A 22,078-nucleotide genomic window follows, 5' to 3' on the forward strand; every position below is an offset into this window, starting at 1 on the left:
ATACCACCACTCTTATATGGGTGTGAAGCATGGGTGGTGAATGTTGCAATGAGGAGAAGGCTGGAGGCAGTGGAGATGTCATGTTTGAGGGCAGTGTGTGGTGTGAATATAATGCAGAGAATTTGTAGATTGGAAATTAGGAGGTGTAGGATTACTAAAACCATTATCCAGAGGGCTGAGGAGGGGTTGCTGAGGTGGTTCGGACATGTAGAGAGAATGGAACGAAACAGAATAACTTTGAGAGTGTATAAATCTGTAGTGGAGGGAAGGCAGGGTAAGGGGTCGGCCGAGGAAATTTTGGAGGGAGGGGGTAAAGGAGGTTTAGTGTGTGAGGGGATTGGACTTCCAGCAAGCATGCATGAGTGTATTTGATAGGGGTGAATGGAGACAAATTGTTTTTAATACTTGACATGCTGTTGGAGTGTGAACAAAGTAACATTTATGAAGGAATTCAGGGAAACCGGCAGGCCAGACTTGAGTCCTGGAGATGGGAAGTACAGTGTCTGCACTCTGAAGGATGGGTGTTACTATTGCAGTTTTCTTTTTCGGGCCACCCTGCCTTGGTGGGAATCGGCCGATGTGTTAATAAAAGAAAAAAATGTATACTAAATATGTATAATCATATACATATTAAATATGTATATGATTTGTTAGAAAATATTACACTTACATTTTGCGCATGCCATTAATTAATTATAATTTCTAGGTTCCTGGTTCACGAACACCTGGTCATCAAGAAAATAATAATTTTTGCTCCATCAATATCAATATTGGACCAGGAGATTGTGAATGGTTTGGTGTTCCTGATGCTTACTGGGGAGTCATCGCAAACCTATGCGAGAAGTAAGTTACGTACTAGAAATTTTTTCATCAGCAGTAGTACAATGTGGGATTCTTCTTGAAAATACTCTGAAGTATTTTCAAAATTGTCTTGAAAAATAAAAAACTTTATAACTTAGCCTGTATGATCTTTGCCCAATATGGATAGTGGCTTTCCACATGCCAGACTAGTGAATAACTTGGTAATTTTGTATTATTTTTTTCTTTATGTAGAAACAGAACAAACTATCTTCACGGTTCATGGTGGCCAGATTTACAAGAGTTATATGATGAAAATGTACCAGTGTATCGTTTTCACCAAAAACCAGGAGACATGGTTTGGGTTAATTCAGGTGAGGGAAAGTGTTTACTAGTTCACATTTTTGTAAATGGTTTTCAGACACTTATTTTATTGCCAGTACTATATGCCCAACTTTTATTGACCAGTCTTGAAGTTTTTTAGTTTATTATTTAGATTTTTTTTTGCCTAGTACTGTATAATAAATGGCATACATAGTGTTTTTTGCTTATTATTGTAAATGGTTTACATTTTTTTTTTGCTTAGTATGTATATTTCAAATGGTACACCTAGGATTTTTGTCATGTATTTTAAATTGTATACATAGGGTTTTTGCTTTGTATTTTAAATCTCACACATAGGGGTGTGCCTAGTACAGTGGAACCTTGGTTGTTGAACAGAGTAGTTGTCGAACAAATCAGTTTTAGAACCGTTTTGTTCAGTTTGGGTTTCGTATGTGGTCTTAGTTGTTGATCAACAATTCTTGGATAACGTGATCACTGGACAGAGTCCACAGCGGGGGACTCAGTAAGTATAGTGACTAATGTGATTTTGCCCACTTTGAGCCCTATTTTGGGCCAATTCCATTGTTCCAGTTGACCAAACTCACAGCTATTTCGCTGGAACTCCTTTTATTCTATCGATTTAGTACAAGAAACTGCCCATTTACCTATTTCAAATACCCAGTAAAGTGATCTGAAATTACTAATTTGACCAATTTCATACAAAACTCAAGAAAGGCCAATTTCAAAATAGGGTCCAGCATAAACAATTCAGAGCTTCCTGGCACTAAAATAACCTTTTATCTATTCATTAGTCACGTCTCCAGACCCCTCCTATATTACTATTGCTTTTCATTTTTAATTTTTATTCACACAAAAAATTATTGCATAATTGCAATAATTGTATAAATAATATCAGCACATTCGTGACTGCATATGAGACTCACCAGTTGACGTGTATTGGACATGTGATGTGATTTGTTTACTCTTGAACATTGGCAAAAATCGGACATTTCTGCTACTTTGAGCTCAATTTCAAGCTACTTTTAGTCTTAACCCTTAAACTGTCCAAGCAGATCTACGTTCACATGTGTAGTGCTCCAAAAGTAGATCTATATTTTTTTTACATATTTTCAAATATAACAAAAAAAAGTAGATCAAAGATTTTTACACATTTTCAAATGTAAAAAAAAAAAATCTACCTTTTTTACATACTTTCAAATGCTAAAAAAACGTAGATCTACGTTTGGACAGTTTAAGGGTTAAACCACTGAAAATCATCTCTATTTCTGTAATATATCTTTCATTCTATCAAATGAGACCAAGAAAACGAGAATACAACCATAAATACCATACGAAAATACGCTGCAAGCTCGCTGTTTTAAACCTAAAACAGTCAGTTTTTTTGTCATTATGCACTGCGTGCTGCAGGATTTTTTTTATACTGCGCACACTGACCATGCAGACCCATTCTCTCACATGTAGACCTACCAGCTTTCTCCTGCAAGATTTGAAGCTGCTAGAATTTTGCCATTAGCTCTCCTCTGACAGGTAAGAGCCAGTTAAATTTTCATTTACTGTACAGTATTTTACCCGTAAACGGTCCAAACGTATATATACGTTTTTTCAACATTTGAAAGTATGTAAAAAAAGTAGATCTTTTTTTTTTTGTACATCTGAAAACGTGTAAAAAACTTTGATCTACTTTTCTTTTTTGTTATATTTGAAAATATGTAAAAAAAATGTAGATCTACTTTTGGAGCACTAAGCATGTGAATGTAGATCTGCTTGGACAGTTTAAGGGTTAAGTTAAATTTTCATTTAGTATTCATTTTTACAGTTTCTGTGTGCTGTATAGTTTTAAACATTGTTTTATGTAGTAGTAGTACATAATTAATAAATTGTCATTTTGGGTCTAGAATGGATTAATTCTATTTACATTATTCTTTGTGGGAAAAACTGGTTTGGTTGTCGAACCGACATCTGGAATGAATTAAGTTTGACAACCAAGGTTCCACTGTGTTTTAGATTGTAAACAAAATTTTTTTTTCATTACTTTTTTTTATATTCAAGTTCCCAAGCTAAAAGTTATCCTACCTCAGCTCATTTCAAAGCCTAGCCATATTTAAGGTATACTAGCACCCCTGAGATGTCACCTACAACAATTGACTAACGCCCAGGTACTTACTGCTAAGTGAACAGGTTTAAGGAAACATGTTCAACATTTCCACCCATGCAGGGATTCGAACCATGGACCCTTTGTGTGTGAGCTGAGAGTGCTGCTAACTGAACTAAGGGACGCCTCAATCTTGGCAATATTTGAAGAGGAGGAAATTTTCTCTTATTAGCTCAAAAGTAACTTACAGTATTGGTCAGAAACCTGTATGTACTTAAGTTTTGCTCATGCAGTTCATACTGCTCTTTTGTAGGTTGTGTTCACTGGGTCCAAGCTGTAGGTTGGTGTAATAACATTGCCTGGAACGTGGGTCCTCTTACTGCACGTCAGTATATCCTGGCTTTGGAGAGATATGAGTGGAATAAATTACAGAGCTTCAAGTCCATTGTTCCTCTGGTTCATCTGTCATGGAATTTGGCCAGAAATATAAAAGTATCTGACCCTAAGCTCTTTGAGGCAATCAAGTAAGTTGACTCTTGATTTTAGTTTTTGATGAATATACTATTGTAATTATAGTTTTTGTTATTTTTGTCTTGTGTATTTTTCAGCTAAGCAGTAATACTAAACAGTACTGTATATCCAGATCCCTGCATGGATACAGGAGCTCATCAGTATTAGCATGATATTTGTATATGTATAATGTAAAGAAGATGGTAGAAGGGATAAGTCTCGAGTTCTGGAGAGTTTTTGATAAATGTTCATGCCAAAAGAAATTTAGTGATACTAAGTATGGCCTCAGTCACAACATGAGATTACAAGCTGACCAGTAAGTGGTAATTGAGTTTCCTTTGTTGATAAGTGCAAAGCAATGCATATCAGAAATTAGAAAAAGATAATTTTTTCAGCATTTATAAATCAGTGTATATTTAATAATTGTTTAACATTTAATATATGATACAAAATGTGTCATATATTACATATATACCAGGAGATTTATTATTATTTTTTTATTATTAACCCTTTGACTGTCGCAACCCCAAATCCTGAAGTGTTTCCTGGTGTCGAAAAAATTTTGGGATTTTTTTTTTTTTTTTTATGAAATGATAATGTTTTCCCAATGGTAATGACACCAAAAGTAGGACATTTGATCAAAAACTTATGGAATTATGCTCCCGCTAAGTTAGCGATCTCGGCGATATATACACATCGGCGATTTTGCCGGCTTTGAGCCCTATTATTGGCCAATTCCATTGTTCCAGTTGACCAAACTCATAGCTATTTATTTAGAACTCAATTTTTTATATCAATTGAGTACAAGAAACTGCCCATTTACTGATTTCAACTACCCAAATTGGCAGTTTGGCCAATTTCACACAAATAAAAAAAGATGCCAGTTTCAAAATAGGGTCCAGAATAAACACTGCAGACATTCTTAGGACTAAAATAACATCCTCTGTTCATTAGTTATGTCTCCAGGCCCCTTTTATAATATCAGTGCACTAGTGAAAGAATATTAGACTCCCCAGTTGACATGTATTGGATGTGTGATGTGATTTGCTTACTCTTGAACATTAGTAAAAATCGAACATTTCCGCTACTTTGAGCTCAATTTCAAGGTCGTTTTTTTCATGAAACTAATCAAAATCATCTCTATTTCTGTAATATGTTTCCCATTCTATCAAATGAGACCAAGAAAACGAGAATACAACCATAAATACTATAGGAAAATACACCTCAAATTCGGCGTTTTAATCCAAAAATATGGTCGGAGTTTTTTTTCTCTCATGCACTGCGTGCTGCAGGATTTTTTTTATACAGTGCACACTGACCACACAGACCCATTCTCTCACATGTGGGCCTACCAGCTTTCTCCTGCTTAATTTGATTCCGCTAGAATTATTGAGTATATATGCGTCCGAAACACTGGCTCGTAAAATGTATATATACAGCTGAAACAGTCAAAGGGTTAACACATCAGCCATTTCCCACCAAGGCAGGGTGGCCTGAAAGAGAAAAACTTTCACCATTCACGCCATCACTGTCTTGCCAGAGGCATGCTTACACTACAGTTATAAAACTGCAACATTAACACCCCTCCTTCAGAGTGCCGGCTCTTTAGTTCCCATCTCCAGGTATCAAGTCCGGCCTGCCAGTTTCCCTGAATCCCTTCGTAAATGTTACCTTGCTTACACTCCAACAACACGTCAAGTTTTAAAAAAACAATTTGTCTCCATTTGCTCCTATCTAACACGCTCATGCATGCTTTCTGGAAGTCCAAGCCCCTCACGCACAAAACCTTTACCCACTCCCTCCAACCTTTCCTAGGCCACCCCCTACCCCACCTTCCTCCACTACAGATTTATACACTCTTGAAGTCATTCTATTTAGTTCCATCCTCTCTACATGTCCAAATCATCTTAACAACCCCTCCTGGATAATAGTTTTGGTAATCCCACACCTGTATAATAGTTTTGGTAATCCCGCACCTCCTAATTTCCAAACTACGAATTCTCTGCATTATATTCACACCACACATTGCTCTCAGACACAACATCTCCACTGCCTTCTCCTTGTTCCAACATTCATCACCCATGCTTCTCACCCATATCAGAGCATATTGGTATAACTGTACTCTCATACATTCCCCTCTTTGTTTTCATGGATAAAGTTCTTTGTCTCCACAGACTCCTCATTGCACCACTCACCTTCCCCCCCCCCCTCATCAGTTCTGTGATTCACTTCATCTTTCATAGACCCATCTGCTGACATGTCCACTCCTAAATATCTGAATACATTCACCTCCTCTATACTCTCTCCCTCCAATCTGATATCCAATCTTCTGTTACCTAATTTTTTTGTTATCCTCATCACCTTACTCTTTCCTATATTCACTATTAATTTCCTTCATTTACATACCCTATCAAACTCATCAGCCAGCCTCTGCAACTTCTCTTCAGAATCTCCCAAAAGCAGTGTCGTCAGCAAAGAGCAACTGTGACAACTCCCACTTTGTTTTAGTCTTTATCTTTTAACCCGACGCCTCTTGCCAACACCTGAGCATTCACTTCTCTTACACTATAAATATATTGAACAACCATGGTGACATCATACATCCCTGTCTAAGGCCTACTTTTACTGGGAAATAATCTCCTTCTTGCCTGCATACTCTAACCTGAGTGGGGGAGGTGTGTGGGGCAGTGAGTAGAATGAAAGGGGATTGATGGGATAAAGATAGAAATGTTAAAAGCAGGTTGGGATATAGTTTTGGAGTAGTCAGTGTTTTTATTTAGTAAATGTATGGAAAAGGGTAAGGTACCTAGGGTTGTAGATGAATGGTTCAGAGAACCGACATGTTGATAAATTAGACACATGTGCAACTCTTGGGTATCTTTATTGAGGAAACGTTTCGTCACACAGTGGCTTCATCAGTCCATACAAAGGAGAATCTTGAAGAACAGGGGGAGAATGAGGTAATCAGTCCCTCCTTTGTATGGACTGATGAAGCCACTGTGTGGCAAAACGTTTCCTCAATAAAGATACCCAAGAGTTGCACATGTGTCTAATTTATCAAGGTACCTAGGGATTGGCAGAGAGCATGCATAGTTCCTTTGTATAAAGGCAAAGGGGACAAAAGAGAGTGTAAAAATTATAGGGGAATAAGTTTGTTGAATATACCTGGTAAAGTGTATGGTAGTTATTGTTGAAAGAATTAAGAGTAAGATGGAGAGCAGGATGGCAGATGAACAAGGAGGCTTTAGGAAGGGTAGAGGGTGTGCAGACCAAGTGTTTGCAGTGAAACATATAGGTATTTAGATACAGGTAAAGAAGTATTTGTGGCATTTACGGATTTGGAAAAGGCATATGATAGGGTGGAGAGGGGGGCAATGTGGCAGATGTTGCAAATGTATGGAATAGGAGGTAGGTTACTGAAAGCGATGAAAAGCTTTTACGAGGATAGTGAGACTCAGGTTAGAGTATGTAGGCGAGAGGGAGATTATTTCCCAGTAAAAGTAGGCCTTAGACAGGGATGTGTGATGTCACCATGGTTGTTCAATATATTTATAGATGGAGTTGTAAGAGAAGTGAATGCTTGGGTGTTGGCAAGAGGTGTGGGGTTAAAAGATAAAGAATCTAACACAAAGTGGGAGTTGTCACAGTTGCTCTTTGCTGACGACACTGCTTTTGGGAGATTCTGAAGAGAATTTGATAGGGTATGTAAATGAAGGAAATTAATAGTGAATATAGGAAAGAGGAAGGTGATGAGGATAACAAAAAAATTATGTAATGGAAGATTGGATATCAAATTGGAGGGAGAGAGTATGGAGGAGGTGAATGTGTTCAGATATTTGGAGTGGACTTGTCAGCAGATGGGTCTATGAAGGGTGAGGTGAATCACAGAAGTGACGAGGGGAAAATGATGAGTGGTGCACTGAGGAGTTTGTGGAAACAAAGAACTTTATCCATGAAAGCAAAGAGGGGAATGTATGAGAGTATAGTTATACCAACACTCTTTCTTGTATGGGTGTGAGGCATGGGTTGTGAATGTTGCAACAAGGAGAAGGCTGGAGGCAGTGGAGATGTCATGTCTGAGGGCAATGTGTGGTGTGAATATAATGCAGAGAACCCGTAGTTTGGAGATTAGGAGGTGTGGGATTACCAAAACTATTATCCAGAGGGCTGAGGAGGGGTCATTGAGATGGTTTGGACATGTAGAGAGGATGGAACAAAACGGAATGACTTCGAGAGTGTAAAATCTGTAGTGGAGGGAAGGCGGGGTAGGAGTCAGCTTAGGAAAGGCTGGAGGGAGGGGGGGTAAAGATGGTTTTGTGTGCGAGGTGCTTGGACTTCCAGCAAGTATTCATAAGAGTGTTAGATAGGAGCGAATGGAGACATGCTCTTAGTGTCTAAGCAAGGTAACATTTATGAAGGGATTTGGGGAATCCGGCAGGCCGGACTTGATTCCTGAAGATGGGAAGTACAGTGCCGGCAATCTGAAGGAGGGGTGTTAATGTTGCAGTTTTATAACTGTAGTGTAAGCATGCCTCTGGCAACACAGTGATGGGGTGAACAATGATGAAAGTTTTTCTTTTTCGGGCCACCCTGCCTTGGTGGGAAATGACCGATGTGTTAATAAAAAAAAAAATACTGTTCACCTATGTTTTTTAATGCAAACACTTGGAGGTGAATGTATTCAGATATTTGGGAGTGGACGTGTCAGCGGATGGGTCTATGAAAGATGAGGTGAATCATAGAATTGATGAGGGGAAAAGGGTGAGTGGTGCACTTAGGAGTCTGTGGAGACAAAGAACTTTGTCCTTGGAGGCAAAGAGGGGAATGTATGAGAGTATAGTTTTACCAACGCTCTTATATGGGTGTGAAGCATGGGTGATGAATGTTGCAGCGAGGAGAAGGCTGGAGGCAGTGGAGATGTCATGTCTGAGAGCAATGTGTGGTGTGAATATAATGCAGAGAATTCGTAGTTTGGAAGTTAGGAGGAGGTGCGGGATTACCAAAACTGTTGTCCAGAGGGCTGAGGAAGGGTTGTTGAGGTGGTTCGGACATGTGGAGAGAATGGAGCGAAACAGAATAACTTCAAGAGTGTATCAGTCTGTAGTGGAAGGAAGGCGGGGTAGGGGTCGGCCTAGGAAAGGTTGGAGGGAGGGGGTAAAGGAGGTTTTGTGTGCGAGGGGCTTGGACTTCCAGCAGGCATGCGTGAGCGTGTTTGATAGGAGTGAATGGAGACAAATGGTTTTTAATACTTGATGTGCTGTTGGAGTGTGAGCAAAGTAACATTTATGAAGGGGTTCAGGGAAACCGGCAGGCCGGACTTGAGTCCTGGAGATGGGAGTACAGTGCCTGCACTCTGAAGGAGGGGTGTTAATGTTGCAGTTTAAAAACTGTAGTGAAAAGCACCCTTCTGGCAAGACAGTGATGGAGTGAATGATGGTGAAAGTTTTTCTTTTTCGGGCCACCCTGCCTTGGTGGGAATCGGCCAGTGTGATAATAAAAAAAAAATAAAAACTTGGTCTACACATCCCCTACCCTTCTAAAGCCTCCTTGTTCATCTGCTATCCTATTCTCTGTCTTACTGTTAATTGCTTCAACAATAATAATATTGATGATAATACAGCAGATCAGCAATTATCCAGTAAATGGGTTATTCCATGTTTAAAATTATCTGTAAACCTTGTTTGATCCTGCTCCTGACACATTGTATCTGATATAAAACATGGGCAGCAGAAGCAGGATCGCTTCTCTTTCTCAAAGTATCGTGTACAGCATAGCATGAGCAGCAGGAAGAGAGCTGCTTTTTCCTCTCCTAATCCCTAATTCTTTTACTTTCTTTTACCCATTGTATCTGACACAACACAGCCTATGCACTAACAAAATGACTGCTTCCTTCTCCTATTTTGTCTTTCGGAACACTTTACATAGGCTATTTATCCTCTCACTGTTATGGTAAGGGATTGTGGGTATTACCATGCATGGGGTTATGGTGAGAGAACAGTGACAGAGCATAAATGAGAAGAAATTAAAATAGGGAAAAGTTACAAGTAGGTGTCCCAAGGTCAGCATTGGATCCCTTGCTCACAATCTACATAAATGTCATCCCACAAGAGAGGTTTGTTGATGCCAGTGATGGGGTGAGGAAGAGAGGTTCATGATCTAAGAAACTGGACCTGTTTTTGTTTCTTCCTTGGCTCAAACATGAATATCTTCCATGTACACCATAAGAAACCTCACCTAGAAAAAAAGATTCATGGCACTGAATTTACACTCTCCAGGCATAAAATATGGGGGTTGGGGGACATATGATTGTAGTGTACAGGTGGATATTAATAAATTAAAGAGACAAAGTTTTGAACATACCTGATCAAGATAGGACTTAGAAATGGATTCAAGTCGGATAAATTTGTATTTAGAAAGGATATAGGAAAGCACTGGTTTGGAGTAAGTACTTTTGGTAGCTCTAAAAGTAGACTGGGCAGGTACAGAGTGGGATTTGTTGGTTGAGTTATTACCTGCCTAGCATGGGCCAGTAGGCCTAGTACAGTGAACATCTTGTTTTTTGTTCATTTCTTTTACTTGTATTGCAGCACCATAAAACTAAGTCTCAGTTAATTGCTTTCTGAAGTTTTTGATATTCGTCCTCTTCTTTTTTTTTAAAAAGTGGAAATATGCATTAATGCTTTACATGCTGTACACACCTTATATGTAGGCATCTCCTGTGCTTATATATTTGATTGAGTATATTCTTTCTTACACACATCTAATTATATTAATATTTTTACTTTTTAAGGGGCTGTCTGATGCGTTCATTTCGTCAAGTCTGCTTATCTTTAGACTTTGTTAAGATGTGTGGCTTGGAGACTAAGTTCCATGGACGAACCAGAACTGATGCATCTCACTATTGTGGTGTTTGTGAAATTGAGGTTAGTAATGAGATTGATACACTCTTGCATGTTATGTTGTGCAGCAAGACCTCATGTAGTGCAAGGGTTATGTTCCTGAAATTAGCACTGTGTAATGTGAATAATGTATGGGGTTTTAAAATTACTTAGGTTTGTGACACCCCAAAAAAACAAAAACAAAACAAAACAAAAAAAATTATATATTTCCTATTTTGTCAAAAATAATGTGAATTGAGTTGTTTCTAGTTTACTTATTGGTTTACGTATTGTTTCCTCCTCCCCATCCGTCTACACACTCGTAGGAAGTAGATTTACAAAAATGAACATATATGTAAAAATGCAATCAAAATTTGAATTCCACAGTGTACAGTTGAACATCTCCAGTCCAGCATCCATGGGGCAAACAGGTGCCAAACTAAAAGCATCTCAGGGCTACAGAATAAAGCCAAGAGATTGAATTAGCAGGACATAACTTTGTATTTGTGTATCTCAGTCTAGTCCTGAAAATGAAGCCCAGCTATAAAATCTTCTTAATAAACGTAACATGCATAGTACTCATCTCTGTCCCTCTCTCTCCCTTCTCTTCTCTTTGCCTGCATCAACGAAAAACGAAACACGCCATGCAGATTGCTAGCGAGCAATGTGCAGTGTGTTGTCAGCTAGCAAGGTATGTAAGAGTCCTGCATACACACATGATCATGTGAATGCACCCTCTTTCCCTCTCCTACCCTCTTTCTCTCATTTTGCCTTTCTTCTATTATATCGACAACACATGGCAGGCAGGGTATAATCAAGAGTACTAGTTGTCTGTTATCAAGGTATGTACAGTTCCTGCACATTTTTTGAGCATACTGCTCATGCACTCCCTTCTGTCCTCTCCTCATCAGTTGAAGTTGAGGAAGCAGATTTATCATTTCATTCAGAATAGGAGCTGGTGTTTAGATGGTTGGGAGGAATCATGAAAACTGCAGAGGCATGGAATCATTACATAGAATTGATGTTGTGGGTACAGTACCATTTTCATTGTCATACCTGACACCTATTATCTCCAATTCTTCAGTTATCAGATGGGATTACATTTTAGATAAAAATAATGCATTTTCTCATTGAGCAAGCATTAATGAATGCAGAATGCTGCCTTTTCTGAAATATACTTTAACTGCAAAATGTTGAAGTGGTTATCTTCACCTTGGTGTTGCATTGTAGGCATTACTGATGTATGGATTGGTGGACTGGAGATATTTGACTGGATTGAGGAGTTTTATTTTTATTATGACTTTGTAGCAGTTCTTCAGCTGGATGATTTGCTTGACATTGTACTGTATTAGCCATATTGATATATGAAAGGAAATGGACACTTTTATTGAATATGTTTTGGCCCTTGAACCTCGAGTGCCTCAAATTGTCAGCAATAATTTTTCCCCTTACTACATACTTTTTATGGATTTATCTTTAATTTTAATGAAATTCCCCCAGTTTTTACTGTTTCATTTCAAAGTATTTATGAAAAAATCCATTTATGCTTTCCTTTACTTTTTAGGTATTTAATGTGCTGTTTGTCAAGGAACAAGAAAGACGGCATGTTGTGCATTGCATTGACTGTGCCCGACGCCAGGCTCCACGACTTGAAGGTTTTGTTGTTTTAGAGGAATACCACTTGAATGACCTTTGTCAGGTTTATGACAACTTCATATTACACTCGGTAAGTAGAATGGTGAACACTACTTTTTTTGTTTTGTTACCAATAAATTTTTAAAATTAGCAAGACAAGTGATTTGAGCGTTTTCTGGCATCTTCTCCCAGAGTAGATTGAATAACGGTACGTATATTAAAGTGTGTTAAGCATAATTTTGCCTTTTGAATGAGGATACTGTTTTTTCTTTTTAGGATCATTAGATACCTTCCCTAACTTTAACACACCACCAGTCATAATTTCATTACCTCCCATAACTTTTCCTGCTTTTAACTTAATTTTAGGCTGCTGTTGCCTTTACTTTTAATAATAATTATTGGCATGAAATTTTTCTCTGATTCCCATTCTTATAAAAGTTATTTCACGTCTCTGTGTACATTTTCCAGTATCTTATATTCTCACTCATACTACTACCTTTATACTTCTAATATCTATAAATTCTTTTTTTTTATTACGTCGACTGTCTCCCACAGAGGCAGGGTGACCCAGAAAAGAAACACCATTATTCACACATAATTGCTGTATTTGCAGAGGTGCTCAGATACAACAGTTTAGATGTCACTCCAAACAGCCAGTATCCCAAACCCCTCCTTCAAGGTGCAGGCATTGTACTTCCCACATCCAGGACCCAAGTCTGGCTGATCGGTTTCCCTGAATCCGTTCACAAAATATTACCCAGCTCATCAGGTCCCAAAAACCATTCATCTCCAATCTAATGCACTCAAATGTGCCTGCTGCTTTGGGTAGAATGAAAGGGAGTAAAGCAGCTGGAACTGATGGGATCATAGAAATGTTAAAAGCAGATGGGGATATAGTTTTGGAGTGGTTAGTACTTTTGTTCAGTAAATGTATGAAAGAGGGAAAGGTACCTAGTGATTGGCAGAGAGTGTGTATAGTTTTTTGTAGGAAAAGGAGACAAAAGAAAATATGTATAGTTCCTTTATATAAAGGGAAGGGGGACAAAAGAGATAGTAAAAATTATAGCGGAATAAGTTTGCTGAGTATACAGTGGTACCCCGAGTTTCGGCCACCTCCCAACTCAAACAGTCATGTAAGTGTATTATTATTGTATTATTTGTAAGTGTATTTTTCGGGGTCTGAAATGGACTAATCTAATTTACATTATTCCTTATGGTAACAAATTCGTTGGGTAAGGGCACTCAAACAGCCTTCTGGAACGAATTATGGCCGAAACTCAGGGTTCCACTGTACCAGGTAAAGTGTACAATAAGGTTATTATTGAAATAATTAGAGGTAAGACAAAGAGCAGGATTGCAGATGAGCAAGTAGGAGATGTATAGATCAAGTGTTTACATTGAAACATATATGTGAACAGTATTTAGATAAAGGTATGGAAGTTTTCTATGGATTTAGAAAAGGCATATGATGGAGTGGATAGGGGAGCAATGTGGCAGATGTTGCAAATGTATGGAATAGGTAGTAAGTTACTAAATGCTGTAAAGAGTTTTCATGAGGATAGTGAGGCTCAGGTTAGGGTGTGTAGGAGAGATGATTACTTCCCGGTAAAAGTAGGTCTTAGAGAGGGATGTGTAATGTCACCATGGTTGTTTAATATATTTATAAATGGGGTTGTAAAAGAAGTAAATGCTAGGGTGTTGGGGAGAGGGGTGGGATTAAATTATGGGGAATCAAATACAAAATGGGGATTGACACAGTTACTTTTTGCTGATGATACTGTGCTTTTGGGAGATTCTAAAGAGAAGTTACAAAGGTTAGTGGATGAGTTTGGGAGGGTGTGTAAAGGTAGTAAGTTAAAAGTGAATATAGATAAGAGTAAGGTGATGAGGGTATCAAATGATTTAGATGAAAAATTGGATATCACATTGGAGAGAGGGAGTATGGAAGAAGTGAATGTTTTCAGATATTTGGGAGTTGACTTGTCAGCAGATGGGTTTATGAAAGATGAAGTTAACCATAGAATTAATGAAGGAAAAAAGGTGAGTGGTGCATTGAGGTATCAATGGAGACGTTATCCATGGAGGCAAAGAAGGGAATGTACGAAAGTATAGTGGTACCAACACTCTTATATGGGTGTGAAGCTTGGGTTGTAAATGCTGCAGCGAGGAGGTGGCTGGAGGCAGTGGAGATGTCCTGTCTAAGGGCAATGTGTGGTGTAAATATTATGCAAAGAATTCATAGTGTGGAAATTAGGAGGTATGGAGTTACTAAAAGTATTTGTCAGAGGGCTGAAGAGGGGTTGTTGAGGTGGTTTGACCATTTAGAGAGTTTGGAACAAAGTAGAATGATTTGGAGAACGTATAAATCTGTACAGTGCCTGCACTCTGAAGGAGGGGTGTTAATGTTGCAGTTTAAAAACTGTAGTGTAAAGCACCCTTCTGGCAAGACAGTGATGGAGTGAATGATGGTGAAAGTTTTTCTTTTTCGGGCCACCCTGCCTTGGTGGGAATCGGCCAGTGTGATAATAAAAATAAAAAAAATAAATCTGTATGGGAAGGAAGGCAGGGTAAAGGTCATCCTTGAAAAGGTTGGAGGAAGGGGATAAAGGAGGTTTTGTGGGTTAGGTGCTTGGATTTCCAGCAAGCGTGCATGAGCATGTTAGATAGGAGTGAATGGAGACGGATAGTTTTTGGGACCTGACAAGCTGTTGGAGTGTGAGCAGGGTAATATTTTATGAAGGGATTCAGGGAAACCGATTAGCCAGACTTGAGTCCTGGAAATGGGAAGTACAATGCCTGCACTTTAAAGGAGGGTTTGGGATATAGGCAGTTTGGAGTGACTATCTAAACTGTCGTATCTGGGCGTCTCTGCAAAGACAGTGATTATGTACGAAAGATGGTGAAAATGTTGACTGATAATGAAAGTTTTTTCATTCTTTTTGTATTTTTCTTTCTTTTGGGTCACCCTGCCCTGGTGGGAGATGGCTGATGTGTTAAAAAATTTTTTTTATTTATTTTGTAAAATTTAAGCTCTATATATTTTTTTATCATTCACTGTTTTCAATCAACTAGTATCCTTAATAGATTTCAAATGCTGAAATTCAGAAAACACACATGAAATTCATTTCAATGTATTCCTGCTAATTTAACTGTCATTAAAATATTTCCCTCTTGGATAAGTTTTCCTCAGCAGGCACATACAAATAACAAAATTGAAAGGATGAAAAAAAAAAAAAGTAGGCTGTTTATGGAAGAGGAAAGTAGATGGATAAAATAGAACTGACTACCAAGTGTGTCTGTAGTATAAGTGACTTATAAATAGAAAGAGGTTAGTGTTTCTGAGGTATAATGAAGTTGAGGCAAAGAAACATTAGATATAGGTAAGGAGAGGGAAAAAATACCTCTTATTAAAGAGGAGAAAGTAGGGTAAAAAAGTAGATAAATTTTTTGAAAGTCTTTTTATAAAGTTTCTAGAAAAGTCATCAGTATCATATGAGTTGATGGGATCAGATGTATTTGAATATAAGGTGAAATTGTCTGAAGTAAAATTAGTGTTGTTTGATTAAAAACAGAAGTTCTAGGAATGGATGGAATAGTGGCGATTGTAGAAGGTTAACCCTTTGAGGCTCCGTCCCGTAGTTATATGGCTTTGAAGACAGGGTCCAAGCCATAGTAATACGTTATGAGCTCGACTCGCTCAGATAAACCGTGAGCGGTAAATTTGGGCCTAGATATGAGAGAATGCATCTATGTGGTAAGTGTGCACCATATAAAACAAATCCTGTAGTGCATGAGAAAAAAATCTGACCGTATTTTTGGATTAAAACAGCGACTTTGTGGTGTATTTTTATATGGTTTTTATGGTTGTATTCACAGTTTCTTGGTTGCATTTGATAGAATGGAAGATATTTTACAGAAATAGAGATAATTTTGATTAGTTTTTGTACTTAAAATAGCTTGAAATTGAGTGCAAAGTAGCAGAAATGTTTGATTTTTGCTGATGGTCAAGAGTAAACAAATCACATCATGTGTCCAGTACACATCAGCTGGTGGATCTAATGTGCATTCACAAATGTGCTGATATGTAATATTGTAATAATTGTAAAATAATAACAGTAAATCTTCTATTTTTTATTTGAATAAAAATTCTTTGTGAATAAAATATCAAAATGGAATTCATGTGTATAGCCTGGAAATGTAACTAATGAACAGAGGAAATGTTATTTTAGTGCCAGGGATGCCTGCATTGTTTATTTTGGCCCCTATTTTGAAATTGGAATATTTTGATCTTTGTGTGAAATTGGTCAAATTACCAAGTTCTGATCACTTGACTGAGTAGTTGAAATACAGTGGAACCTCAAAAATCGAACTGCTCCCAACACAACCAATTATATAAGTGTATTTTTGAGGGTCTGAAATGGACTAATCTAATTTACATTATTCCTGATGGGAATAAATTCATTCGGTAAAGGCACTCGAGCAGCCTTCTGGACCGAAGAAAGTTCGATATTTGAGGTTCCACTGTAGTTTACTGGGCAATTTCTTATTCTCAGTAGATAAAATGGAACAATGTAATTAGCCGAAAATAAGACCCAAAGCGGGCAAAAATCGCCGATGCATAAATATCGCTGACGGCAAAATTCGCGAGAGCAATTTTGTCAGTTTTTGATCAAATTTCGTACTTTTTGTTTTATTACCCCCAGAAAAAGATTCTCTACCATTTCATAGGTTTTTTTTTTTTTTTTTAAATTCTTGGACCCTTTGGGGAATTTTCAGATTGGGGGCCTGGACCCTCAAAGGGTTTATGTACACATGGGTCTGTGAATGTACAGTTGAACCCCCATATCCACTGATTCGGTATCCGCGGTTTCAGTTATCCATGGTTTACTGTGGCTCAAAAATACCTCTTAATTTTGCATAATAATGGTCCCAGAGAACAAAAGTATTAAAGCTGGCAGTTCTTAAAAACCTAAGAGAAGCTGTGAAGTGCTTCCCATTGGTGAAAAAGTGATAATTTTCTACTTGTTGTGCATAATTTATCATTTAAACTTTAAAATAGGCATGTATAGGACTTATATATAGGGTTTGCTACTATCTGCCATTTCGGTATCCACGGCAGGTCCTTGGAACATATACCCCACGGATATGGGGGTCCTGCTGTATTCATAAAACTGGTGTGCTTTGGGAATATTGAGAAAGTGCTCAATGCTTGAGCAAGAATAATTAGAATGAAAACAGAAATGAAAATATGGTGTGAGGAAGTACATACTGTATATACTGCTATATTTCAAGTTCAGCTTGGGTTGCACACATGCATCCAAAATATAGATAAAAATTGGCATGTTTGCCACAAGAACTAAGAACAGGTACAGCATTACCCTGTAACTATGTGCAACATTCTTAAATGCAAGACACCAAACTATGTGCTGTGTATTCATGTGCTTAACCCTTTCAGTGTCGGTCCTGTAGTACTACGCCATGAGCTCATCTCACTGAGATTAGCTGTGAGTGGTAAATTTGGGCCTAGATATGAGAGAATGGGTCTATGCTGTAAGTGTGCACCATATGAGAAAAAACTGCGACCGTGTTTTTGTTTTAAAACTGAGTTTGCTGTGTATTTTCATAGTTATGGTATTCTCTGTTTCTTTGTCTAATTTGATAGAATGGAAGATATATTACAGAAATAGAGATGATTTTAATTTCAGGACTGAAAGCTTGAAATTGAGCCCAAAGTATTGGAAGTACATGTATTTGATTTTTACTGATATTCCAGAGTACACTAATGACGTCATGTGTCCAATATGTGTCTAACTGGCCAGTCTAATACACATTTAGGAATGCACTGACATAATTATATAGATAATTACAATAATGCAGTAGTCTGCACAACAGTAAATCTTCTATTTTTTGTGTGAATAAAAATTCAAAATGGAAAGCAAGCATAAGAGAGACCTGGAGATGTGACTAAAGAACAGAGGAAATTTTTTTTTTTTAGTGCCAGGAATGTCTACATTGTTTATTCTGGACCTTATTTTTAAATTGGTAATTTTTTAATTTTGTGAAATTGGCCAAATTACCAATTTCTGATCACTTTATTTGGCAGTCAGAATAGGTAAATGGGCAGTTTCTTTTACTCATTTGATGTAATAGATGGAATACTAGCAAAATATCTATGAATTTGGTCAACTGGAACAATGGAATTGGCCAAAAAGAGGGTGCAAAGTGGGCAGAATTACTGATGCACAAATATCGCTGAGACCACTAACTTTGCGAGAGCGTAAATCCATAAGTTTTCCATCAAATTTCACACTATTTTGGTTTTGTATTATTATTATTATAATCAAAAAGAAGTGCTAAGCCACAAGGGCTATACAGCACTTTTGGTTTTGTAACCTTTGCAAAAGGATTCTCTAAAATAATTTTTTTTTTAAATTCTTCAACCCCGAGAGCAAGTTTGAGATCAGGAGTCTCGACCCTGAAAGGGTTAATTGTGCCCTCAAATTAGCACTTAGCTTGATTATAACAATAATAATTGACTTAATCTATTTTAATGTAAAAATTTTCTATTCCACAATTACAGTGATGTGCTAATTTCAGGTTCAGGGACAGACGTTACCAGGCCAAGCCCCAACACCACCCCCTACCTCCTCAACTCCAACACCCATCACGTGACCTAACCCAGTCCTAGTGGCCACCTCGTTGTGTTCATTGTGACATGGGGTGGCTCCTAGCCAGACAGTTCTTATCTCTTGTGAAGAATAAGGTGACTGTCCCTGCTTTTATACACAGGTGTAAAACCACAAGAGACAGCAAGTGTTAGTGAGCAGCAGTGTTACTGTGGAAAGATATGATTATTTGCTGCAAGTAGCATTAAGTTATAAATAAGAATTTACGTCACTGCCAGTGCACCTTCCAGAGGCCTTTTCTATTATTGACTCATTGTAGTCACGGTGGCCGTATTTTTCACACCCAAATTCTTGGAAGCTATTGCAGTGAAAAAATGGGCATTACAAGAAAAATGCTGCCGAGACATGAATGAATGGAGAGTGTTTTAGTTGTGTGTGTGTTGTAAAGGAGCACCTAGAAATGCTGCTTCAAGTTCTACCACTCTCCAAGGCATATTGATATGATCTCATAGAACTCAAGGACACAGGGAAAAAGCAACACTAACGTTTGGAGAGTAATAATGGGCATGTTTGTGTGTGTGTGAAGTCATTCATTGTGATGGACTTGCAATTGTGCCAGAACTAGAGCTATTGCAGGACCCACCATGTAAGTTTCTCATGGTAATAATAGTGGTTGCCAAGAAGGTTAACAGCCAGTGCTGAATTAGCTGTAGTCGGGGTAGTAGAAATTGCGTGTGGTTGATGGTATGGTACTACCCAGTCTTAATTTATTAGCCTTGCCTACGCATTATGTTCTCCTTCCAAGTTACCAGCCAAAGGGACTGGCCTTAGTTGTAGTTAAGAGTGTGTGCATTAAAAGGTTTCAAATCACTGCCACAAGAAGTGAGTGTTTTTATCTTGTGATAATCTTGACTGCCACAAAATCTACCACTTTGCAGTCTCACTTAGAGCTTACCTGATCTAAACTCTTTCCACATGCATTGTTCTGGATGTTCTGTGATCAGCAGTTGTTTTGTACAGATACATATATTTTTATTGAATTATTTGGTTATGTTGAATAACTATTATAAGCAACCGAGGTCCTCAACTCGGCATGTCCGTCCATCCCAGTGCATCTGGAAGGAATGACAGGGATGCAAGGACAAATTTCCATAATTTTCATCCTATTATTTTAGTAAGGTTGTCTCTTTTCCCACCCTTACAGTATTTTACAAATTGATCCATATTTGTGGTCCAGAATCACTAATCCCACATTTTGGGATTTTATGAATGAATGTGCAACTCTAAAAATGTTGGGCAGTATGATATTTTTATAGTTATTTTACTTCTATAGTTGCTGTTTGTTAATTTTTTATTGTTGATCCTTTTTTTTGTTATCAGTTCTAAAGTAACATTTTAGTTTGAGAATTGCTGTGCATTTTAAAATGTATTTGTTTCCAATTAAAGCTCATGTCAGGTGAAAATGGTGAGCAGTAGGACTTCAGACAATATTTTTGGAAATTCTGGAGGAACATAAGGTATGGCAAACTAAGTGCTCAACAAATTGTACCTGAAATGGGCGTGCCTAAGGAAATAAGTTCCACTAAAATTTTTTTTTTTTTTTTTTTTTTGTAAAATGCTGTTGACCGCAAGTCCTTACGATGCCCTCGCATTGTGGAAGGCTGAACAAATGTGAGCTCTGAGCTGAGAACTCTTAAATAATATCCATACCAGAAGGCTGTGCACCAAGGGCTGAATACTTAAACTTCACTTGAGAATTAGCAAGCAAAGTAAATTAAGTTAGTATTGATTGTATAGCACGTGTAGAAATGACCGAACAGACTACACAGTACAAGGCAGCTTGCTATTTATCAAGTGTTGGATAAGGGTTTAGTTCACAACTTCCTCTCCACTCCTCCCTATTGATTCACCCAAACCTCTTTATATCATGTATAGTTTTTCATGTGACACATTCTAGTTTGTCCTCAGTATTACACATGGAACATATTCATGCTTTTATAACGAATTCATCTGTCCTTTGTAAGAAAAGAATATATTAAAAAAAAAAAAAAGGTCAGTCACACAAAACATTCAGCCATGCAGTAGTAAATAGTTTATGAACTGTATGTTGCTGTAATAAAGGCTTTTTTTTTTTTTTTTCATTAGCAGTTTTGTAAATCCAGCACTGTATTGCCTACAGTTAAGGTTTATTTATGTTATTTAAAGTGTATGGAGTTCTATCTGTATGTATTGTATAAAACACCTAAAGTCTATTCTTTCTCATTGTGTAAGTAAAGTGTTGTCCTGCTCACTTACTAGACAAGCTCGTATACATTTGTACAATTTTGGGAGTAGGGATTTTTGGCAAAACAGTGGATGTAGTTAATGAGGTGTGGGTGGAGTGGAAATTAATATTTTAAGCAATTAATAGGTAGGAGCAGCATAATACATCTACAAACACGTGTTGTGCATTATGCTCCTTAGCATCGTAAACCATATCATTCATTTCTCTATTAATTCTCATATGTCACAATTAAATAAATTATTAGTGATGCAAGCTAATTGGATGAAAAAAAAAAAAAGAGCTTCTCCGCTCACACCTGTTTCAGGGATCTGTGTTGACCTTGTGTCCAATACTGTACAGAGTAAGTCTGCTAATAAAGCCTAACTCACTGGAATACCAAAGTATTTACATTTTCATTATATTTAGTCACTTTGAAATCTAGCCATATCTGGCTAGGTTTGATTCAAGGCAGGGGGAGGCTTAGTCCACTTCTTTAGATTTAGAACCTCATCTCCTTTCAGGGGCATCCTGTATATAAAAATGTCATTCACAAGAAGTAAACAATGGGAAATCACTGCAGCACTACTGACTTGACACACTCCCATTTATTAAGGACACCTGTATTATTACAAAGTGCTAAACTGGCAAGGGTCATACAGGGCTGTGGGGCAGAAAAATTGTGCTGGGGCTATAAACAGGTAGGTGGAGAGGGGATCATTGGTGGAAGGGACACTAAGGGCTATGTGTCAAAGTTTGTATAGTAAAGCAGTTTCTGACAAAAAGTGTAAGTCAAAGGCAGGGCTGTCTGCAAGAAGGAAAGATAAGGTAAGAGTGGTAGGGCATTGGGGGGTAAATCCTATGAGCTCGCTGGTAAACCAGGCAATCTACAAAAAAGTGAAGAACCAATTATTGTTATAATCAAGGAAAGCAC

General features: G+C 37.7%; 1 protein-coding gene across 3 annotated transcripts in view; it reads left to right on the plus strand.

The window, feature by feature from the left end:
* Utx (Utx histone demethylase) overlaps positions 1–21,548 on the plus strand; it is an 806,852-nt gene extending 785,304 nt beyond the window's left edge. For 2 of the 3 annotated variants that reach the window (XM_053790163.2, XM_053790166.2), the window contains 6 exons: positions 707–843; positions 1,054–1,172; positions 3,549–3,759; positions 10,536–10,668; positions 12,188–12,349; positions 18,856–21,548. In XM_053790163.2, coding sequence (XP_053646138.1) covers positions 707–843; positions 1,054–1,172; positions 3,549–3,759; positions 10,536–10,668; positions 12,188–12,349; positions 18,856–18,930 — 837 coding nt within the window. In that variant the 3' untranslated portion in view covers positions 18,931–21,548. The remainder of the gene's footprint in view (positions 1–706; positions 844–1,053; positions 1,173–3,548; positions 3,760–10,535; positions 10,669–12,187; positions 12,350–18,855) is intronic. The other variant, XM_053790164.2, reaches the window with a different exon arrangement.
* Positions 21,549–22,078: the final 530 nt, after the last annotated feature.

The sequence above is a fragment of the Cherax quadricarinatus genome, chromosome 58, assembly GCF_038502225.1.
Source record: "Cherax quadricarinatus isolate ZL_2023a chromosome 58, ASM3850222v1, whole genome shotgun sequence".
Classification (NCBI taxonomy): Eukaryota; Metazoa; Arthropoda; class Malacostraca; order Decapoda; family Parastacidae; genus Cherax; species Cherax quadricarinatus.